Raw genomic sequence first — 8,554 nt, forward strand, 5'->3', positions numbered from 1 at the left:
GGATGCTGCTAAACCAGCAGACAGCTCCCATCTGCCTTCATTTCTCACAGGCCCCATGGGTCAAAGCCACAGAGGTGGTTTCTCTGTGTGGCACGTGGTCAAATGGAGGGCTGTGTGCAGCCACTGGGGAGCTGTGTAAGCAGGGCAGTGCAGGATGACTTTTGCTTTCATGCAGGGAATGGGGAGTTGGAATTCAAATTTCTGACAGTGAGGCAGCTTGTTGGAGCTATTATGGATTGAAATGGGGTCTTAGTCAGCTCTGCTAATAAGAGGGTAAATGCAGCTAAATACAGCTGTCTTCCTCACTGTCATTTGGTATTTATTAGCAAATATGCAGTGGAATTGAATCCCTTGTAAGTACTCTGCAGCTAATGGTAGATAGCAATTAACTGAAATGACTACTGTTGAGCAGTGATGCTACTACCATCTGAGTGGAAGAGGAAATCTAGAGCCAGCACACAGACAAAGCAGCTTCGTGAACTCCTGTAGTTTTCCCCTCTAGATTCTGTATTTCATGCCCTTATCAAAACACTGCAGTGAGAACCACTTCATCTTGGCACTCCCTGGGGCTCCAGCTTGAACAAACACTTCTCAAGCAGCAAAAGTGTGTGTATATATATATTCTTATTTTTGGTTTAGGGGTCATCAAAAGGACTTGCTGCACAACTGCTACCAGTGAAAGTGTGTGGAGTGGGAACTTCCTTCCCTGCAGGTGTACTGGTGGCACAGAGCTGCCTCTGCAGCACCTCTTAGGGCTCAGGAGCTGTGAAGGAAACTGGCCCAGAGGCTTGGAACTACTTCAGAAGCTGGGAAGGACTGGGTGCAGCATCATTGTTTCATCTTTGGCCTTTCCTTTCCAAACAAAGCAAGAGGTTTTGATTTCTTCCCCTCACTTAATAAGGTGACATGTAGGTCAAAGTCCCCCAGAGGTTCTGTCTTCCATTGGCTGGAAGAAGACCAGCTTCTGTGTGCTGGTTTCAAACTACCAGAAGTAGTTAGAGTCAGGCTGATTTCACGTATATCTTGATTTGCTTGTCACCCTTCCCTGCCAGCCTGTGTTTGATGTGGAGCCCTGTGTGGGAAGTGCTTTGTCAGGAGGGGATTAGTGCTGGGTTGTGCTGCAGGGAGAGCTGTTGGCAGGGCAGAGGCACTGCTGGCTGCCCGGTGTGGAACTGGTCCTGGGGAGAGCTCATTGAGTCATTTCAGTAGTGCCCTCCCTGCAAAAGGGAGCAGGCTGCTAATGGGCGTGTGGATACGGAGGTGTGAGCAGTGCAGGGGAGGATGAGTATTGAATAGGAGGAACTGGGTGATTGATGGGTCTGCTGTTGTGGTAATGTGATGATATTCCATGGTATGAAGTTGCAAGCATGTGCATTTGGGAGCTAGGATTAAGGTTTTCATCCTGGAGATGGGATCCCGTCATTCGGGAGCAAGTGAGAGGCAGCTGGTGTGTGCTGGTGATAGGATTGTTTGAGCCCCAGCCAGTTGTGAGCAGAGTGTGGCTTGATGAGGAGGAAGGACCCTGCTTGGGGAGGAGTAGCCAGTGAGAAACTGCCTGAAACATGTTATGAGGCTGCCCCAAGGAGAGAAAATCAGTCTGGTCCAGCTTGCAGTGCTGGCCTAAGGCTAAACAGGTATAGTCACTACGGATAAATCTGGACTGTGCATCAGGAGGATCTGGAGTAGGTTCCCTCTTGTAGGGAAGCCCGTGAAAACAGTCTTTGTCAAGCACAGCATGGGCTTTGGCACAGGAGAAGGATGAGCTGGTACGTGTGGGATATGAGCTCCCTCCCCATGTCCCCAGGCAGGGAACCATCCCTGGGGATCTGGAGCAGGTCCCACCTGGCTGTGTTACCTGGTTGCTCACAGTCACCAGCTGCTTTTTTCATGTCCAGGAGCTGTGCAAAAGCTGGGAAAGCAAATGACTAAATAAGAATAATTCCCAGCTTGATTGCTTTCTTTAAGGATGTGCTGCCAGTCAATTATTTAAATGCATATTTAGTTAGTTAAGTCAGTGAATATACATTGACAATGAGCACCTGATCCTTTTTTATAGAAAAAATGTTTAATTGCCCCTGTAATCAGTCCTCTGAAATTACATATTTTTTGGTATTATGATTCAATCAGGTTGCAAGTAAGATGCTAAAATCTATTGCTTCATTAATTCATGTCAATAGATATATTGAGGGGGTTGTTTTTTCTGTTACTACTGTTGGTGGTTTTGATGGGGTTTTCTTCTGCCTTAACTCCTGTCTAAAAGCTTGGGTTTTATTCCTGACTGTAGAACTACAGCAGCTCTAGTTGGGAATGAGTTTTGCAATTGCCCCCACTAATACTAATTAAATACCTATATATATACATTTTTTAAAAGACAGTTTCACCTTGCAGGCAGGAAGAGGTTCTCTTGCCTTGTGCAATCATTAGTATTTAATATTAATAATAGCCAATATTAATAATTACAATATTTAAGACAGCAGCAAACTGTCTCCTAGCTCTGTCTTGTGGTGTGGTTTTCTGAGTCACTTGATGGGTTTATTGTCAGCAGGTAAGTGCTGTGAGTGAGACTGTCCAGACAAGGCAGCCCTGAACACATGGAAGGGAGGGTTGGTGTAAGACAAGTTGAAATGCTAGACATTGCAGCCTCCTTTTTCTCTCTGCCTGGCAAGGAGGCCAGGCTGAGGTGCAGACCTAAGAGGTAGGATGTTTCTGTGTCCTACTCTGGCTTTTGTAGCTGTCTCTCCTGGGCTGCAGGAGCTGAGCCCTGAGCCTCAGGTCAGTGCACAGCCCGTGATCCTGCAGACAGCTCTTGGCTACAGGCAGTTTGCACTGTTTTCCGGCCTAGCAGGGGGAGGACAAGGGTGTTGTTGTCTGTGTGTTGTTATTTTCCTGGAATACTTGACAAAGGAGGCACAAAGATTTTGGGGGAGAGCAGGATTTTGGGAGGTCTGACTGTATCTTTAAGCTTCTGAACACACATTATGAGCAGTGTTCCCCCTCTGGGAACCTTTATCATCGCCCAAGTCTAATTCTAGTGCTGTTTTGACAGCAGTCATGGTGATCATTGTCAATGGCACTGATAACACCTTGTGCTGTTTGCTTTGTTTCTTACTTGGCAGTGTTCTTGGCAACCTCAGTGCTCCGGGGACCCTTGCTGCCTTCTCTGTAGTGCTGTGTTGCTTGAAAGCATTTGATGTGCAAGTCTCCGTGTGTTTTGCCTGGGCACCTTTTGTGAAGGAACATTTTTACTCTGAAAGCGAAGCCAAAACGCAGTCTGTGCTACAGATCATCATTAGCTGCTCTCTGGCAGTGATGTATGACCCTGGGAAACGTGGTTGTTAAAGGCAGTATCTGTTCTTCCTGTTCTCAGCTTTTTCTGCCTCCAGATCAGTTATCCTTTAAAGAAGCTGAGGAGGAGGGAGGGTAGCCCTGCCCCCTGTTTTGGATTGGGAAGAGACTTCTTCATTCCTGTCACCTCGTGGAGTAAGGTCACCCTTTTCTGCCACATATGAGTGTCAGAAGCAACATCCATTCCTGGGTTCCAAGCAGGCAGCTGTCCCGGTGATGGGGCCGAGCGATCTGCCGGCGCTCTGCTGCTCACTCCTCCCTCTGGCAGAATGCTGTGCAGATTGCCTCGCTCCTTTGTGGCCAAACATTGGCTTTATATTTGTCCTCCTACTGCTTTTGAAGATAGTGTTCTATTTTATTTTATTTTTTGTCATTTCTTAAACAACTATTTTGCCCTTTCTGAAGTACCTTTTGTAAAAGGATCTCCAAGTGCTCTGGGAGCCTCCCTCCTTGCTGCTTTACAGGTGTGTATGGAACCCAAAGTGCAGAGGAGCTGGGGGACTTGCTTAATGCTCCCCATGATGCTGGGACTTTTTGGGGTACACATCAGCACTATGCTGCTTTCTAGATTTCATCTGGTGTCTTCAACACTTTATTCTTACCTGGCCAGACTTGACATGGTCCATCATCTCCATGCAATTCAGAATAAAACACTGTTATATGTGGTGTAGTCTTGGTTTGATTTGGGACTTGAGCTGGGAGGGCTGTCAGACCTTCCTGCTGCTTGTGATGGGCCTGGAGTCTGGGGTGTGACTTCTCCCCATGTGTAGAAATCCTGCCTGTCTGGAGGAACATGTAAATCTGAGTGGTTTGCAGTGATTCAGGGCAAGGTTCAGGAGTCACTCCAAGTGCTCAGCTCCCTGGCCCATGTCTTGGTTCAAAGCCAGGGTGAGGGACATGTCATGCTGTGAGCTAGGAGGCTGACTGGGGGGAATTGCATTAACAAGCTTTAGCATCTTAGCTGGGGAAGTAAGAAAAGCAGCTCATGTTCTGCAGTGTCTCTTTTCTACACTACACCAGATGGCCAAGCCCAGCACCTTCAGCTTGTCAGAAGTAATTTGCAGGCTCAGGAGGAGCTGAATCTGCTTTTCTGGTATTAAGACATGAATAGTAGGTGCTTTCTGAGATGGTACAGGCTCAGACGTGTTGTCTGCGTGTCAGCAGAGGAGAAACTTAATACCTGGAGGGTAGAGGGAGGGTTGTGTCTTCTTGGATGGGGATATTTTGGAGCCCGTTTGGATAGGCAGGGATTTTCTCTGTGGGATCTTCTCTCTCCTGCTTTTCCCCAGTGTGAGAACTACTCGGATCATTTTGGGAACTTGCAACCCTTCCCAGGTGGCAGACGGATCAGTCCTCTTTGGAGTCTTTCAAACTACTGTGTGCTTCTGCCCAAAGATGCCCCTCCTTTGGAGGAACCCTGAGCTCCTCACCTGACAAGAATTCCTTCTGCTTTTGGAGCAAAGAGGCACCAACAGGAGTAGCCGAGGAGTAGCTGATCCAACCACAGGGGCAAAGTGCTTTGAGAAGAGACCATGTCAGAAAGGCAGTACCTGCTTGTCTTCTACTTTGGTCACCTCATGGACTTTTCTAGGGCCTTTTTATTCTTTGGGCAGCACTGCAAATATGTGAAGGATGCTCTCTTGTTTCAAGATTTCAGCTGTGAAGTCACCTATCTGGTACTTGAAACCAACAGTGGATGAAGGATATTACTTTTCTTAGAGAAAAGAGGGCATTACTTTGTCTAGGTCTGTGGAGACAAAAGCAATGCTCGTTTCCCCTTCCCTTTCAAGGGCAGCATACAGAGAGAAAAAGGAATGTCTCAGATAAACAAAGTTCAAGATTCCAGGAACTTACTGGCAGCGTTGCCCAAGGAGGTGCAGTGGAAACTGGAGAGCAATTGAAAACTGGAGAGCAGTGCATGTTGTGCAGACATGAAGGTGCCATCAACATCTTCAAAACCCTGGATCCCCCCTGTGGGCTTAACAGAGAGACCTGTCTGCAAACTTGTTACAAGTAGATCTCAGCCCCCCTGCTTCCTCCTGCCAGTGAGCTTGGAGCTCTGGGTTTATGTTCAGAAAACACGTAACCTGCAGAAGAAGAGGTAAGGAAGGGCTCAAGCATTTGCTGTAGGAGAACCTGAAGCAGTAACTTGAATCTTTCTTTACTCAGTGTTTTCCCTTTGCCACTTAGTCAAGGTGGTTCAGGTTGGCTCAGTGGAGCAGCAGATTTCTCTCTTCTGCCTGAGTCACCCTTCTAGTCTTTCCATCTGGACAGTTGAGCTATGCCCTTTGGAAGTGTGGTATGTGTAGTGTTTTAGTGGGGTTGAGTTTGTCTGTTGACCTTCAGATGTATTCTCTGCCCCTGGCATTGTGTTCCTGAGTGCTTTTAAGCCTCTAGTGACTGAACTGCATGCAAAATTGCTTCCCAGAACTAGTCTTGGCTGTGGGGCCCTCAGGGTGTGGGAAGGGCAGGTGGGTTTCAGAAGTGGGTTGTGTCTCTGTTAATAATTGTCTCATGTCCCTTTACATGGCAGCAAAAGCTTGGCAGAGTGTGATGCAGAGAAAAAGCTTCCTCTCCCTTCCTCTTGTTTGCTTAGGTCCCAAACTGGGCAGTGATGTTAATTAGATAAGTCAGATACTCTGCAAAGCAGCCTGTTCAAGGACAAACAGATTTTAATTAAAGGCTGTGTGCGCAGGAAGGTCACATCACTGCATTGTGCCTGAACAGTTACTATGGGAACACCCAGAAAGCACCCAGAGAGTGTGAGAGGGTGCAAGTGTGTGAGTGTACCAGGATGCAGGCCCCAAGGCACAAATTTCACTTTTGGTTATGTTCCCACTAGCAAACATGGCCTGAGCAAGATGCTGCCCTTGGAGTGTGTTAATTGGGTTTGTTGCTGTAGGGTTTTCTGTGTTGTGGGGATTGGAACCCTCACTTCAAGCTCTTCAAATCACACAACAGGTTTGCTCTGAGCTAGACTGCATTGCCATGAATTAAGGAGATTTATCTCCAGCTCAGTTTTTAAACCATTTACGGTTGATGAGCTCAGTTTCTTAAAGAAATCCTGGATATTGGGAAGAGTTCTGTGTTGAAATTTGAGCTGAAATTATTTTGAAATTTGCTTCTGTCTCTGTTCTCTTCTAACTGGAGCCCAACATTAATTCCTGTGATAGTGGCTCACTCCTGAATTCAAGTCTTCTCAAGCTTCATCTCTGCTAAGCTCCAAGAATTCAATCTTGCTGATTTGAGTATAAGGTGTTCCTTGTCTGTCTCCAGTCCCCAGCCTTGTTACAGCTATTTGGGGTGTACCAGCAGAGACTTGTCAAGACCTGATGACACCAGATAACTGCTCTAGTGATCTACAAACCACAGATGCACCTTGAGACTTGTGGTATGATCCCCAGATGGCTTCTCTAATTCATGCTGTAACAGAAGCTCATTCTTAGTGATTTTCATGAGGATCAGTAGAAAGAAGTTAAACATTTTTAGTATTAACAGTCTTAATATTTTTATTTGTCCTATCAAACAAGTTGAGGCAGGGACTAATGCTGCACTGGCATTGCAAGCAGCCTTCCTGTGCAAGGAAAATAGCCCCTCAAATGTGGGCTTTCCAGTGAGCTTGAAATCAAGTATTTGTGTGGGAGTTGGAGGTAGGAGTTCAAATGAGCTGCTTTACAATCCTGTTCTCCTGCTTGTTACTCTGGTTTTGGGGACAAATGAACAGTGAGACAGGAGAGGTCACAAGTGTGTTTGGAGGGAGAGTCAGAAAGAAGCTCTTTTGCCATTTTTGTGGTTTGCACAGTCCTTGTGGGCTGTCCTGCTGTGGAGGATCCTGCTGGGCTGCCAAGTGTTGGGTGTTTGGAGCCGACTCAGCAGGGAGGTTGCCAGGCAAACAGGGCTGGATCTCAGACAGTTAATGCTCTGCTTGTAGAGGAGCTGGCCTTGTTTCCTGGCAGCTGGGAAGGCACCATTCTGCCTGTTTGTAGGGAGAATGTGGCAGGGTGGGTATTTTGGACATGGGTGTCCTTGGACATGCATCTCTCTGTGCCCCTTTGCAGGGAGAGGTGAGTGCTGGGGCAGAACTGTGCAGAAGATTCTGGAACTCTTCCCTGAAGCCAGCCTGGGTGAGGTGCACAGTGGCAGGTTGTGTCCTCGGGGAGAGGAGTCAGAGCAGCACTGAGTGGCCTGGCTTGGCCAGAACACACCTCAGCCTTGCTCTGCAGAGACCTGCTTGCAGGGGCTGGGCCTTGGCTCCCGTCAAGGGGTGGTTTTGGGGGAAGCATCTTCTAGGGCTCAGCAGGGAACTGCTACAGGAGGTGTCAGCTGGGCTGCTGCTACTGCAGGGGTGATAAGCAAGTTGTTCTTTTGGTCTGGGTACCACACTCAAATTTCCTGGAAGCCCTCTTTGTCTGAAAACAGAATAGGAACCATCTTTGGACACATCTTTTGTCTGACACTTGCTTTTCTGGCTCTGGACAAGAGAGGTGTATTCTTTCTGAGCAGGTCCACCTTGGACCTAGCTAGTTTTGACTTTTGACTTTTAAAGATATATTGAGCAGAAATGAGAAAGCCAAAAAGAGCAAAAGAAAATGTCTGTATAGAGGAGCAGGATCTTGGTCTGACCATCCTCCCTGTGAAGGGGCTGACTTTGCAGCAGGCAAGACACTTACAAACATAAGTTTTCAAACGTGTCCCTTCTGAGAACTTTTGTTACACATGGTCTAACAAGGACAGCTGTAGCTTAGAGAGGACTTGATGGAGCGCTCAAAGGAGCATGTTTCCTTTCTCCTGCAGCAGTATTGCTGGTCTTGCTCCTCTCTGCAGGCTCACAAAGTGCTCACACTGCCAGCACAGCATGTGCCATTGCCAGAGGTGTCCAGGAATGTAAAGGAGGAGAGCTGGCCTGGAGGCTGAAATGCAGAGTGCCTCTGGAAGGAGTGACAGCAGGAGAGTTAATGAAAAGCAGACGCTGAGCTCTGGAAGCTGCTCAGCCAAGAAATTCTGCACAGCCCAGGTTTTTCTCTGGTATTCAGTAAAAATGTGTTACAATTTGGCTACCCTCTCTGTTACCCTGGGGAAAGTGGCACATGAACAGCCTAGGTATGTGGCTTCTATGCTCTGCACCTTCTGGAGGAAAAACAGATGCTGTGTTACTGTTGTGATGTGAGTGTGTCCTGGGTGCCAGGAGCCCAGGGTTTCTTGTCTGGAT

At 47.4% G+C, this 8,554-nt stretch overlaps 2 protein-coding genes across 2 annotated transcripts in view; one reads left to right on the forward strand and one right to left on the reverse strand.

The window, feature by feature from the left end:
* Positions 1-3,964, reverse strand: part of QSOX2 (quiescin Q6 sulfhydryl oxidase 2) — a 98,428-nt gene extending 94,464 nt beyond the window's left edge. Inside the window, exon 1 of the mRNA XM_009998950.1 lies at positions 3,948-3,964. Within this exon, the coding sequence (XP_009997252.1) occupies positions 3,948-3,964 (17 nt within the window). The remainder of the gene's footprint in view (positions 1-3,947) is intronic.
* A 1,312-nt stretch (positions 3,965-5,276) lies between these two features.
* The window catches only part of GPSM1 (G-protein signaling modulator 1), a 51,881-nt gene continuing 48,603 nt past the window's right edge, over positions 5,277-8,554 (forward strand). Inside the window, exon 1 of the mRNA XM_009998951.1 lies at positions 5,277-5,446. Coding sequence (XP_009997253.1) covers positions 5,277-5,446 — 170 coding nt within the window. The remainder of the gene's footprint in view (positions 5,447-8,554) is intronic.

Source organism: Chaetura pelagica, unplaced genomic scaffold (assembly GCF_000747805.2).
Source record: "Chaetura pelagica isolate M959 unplaced genomic scaffold, ChaPel_1.0 scaffold405, whole genome shotgun sequence".
In the NCBI taxonomy this organism is placed as follows: domain Eukaryota; kingdom Metazoa; phylum Chordata; class Aves; order Apodiformes; family Apodidae; genus Chaetura; species Chaetura pelagica.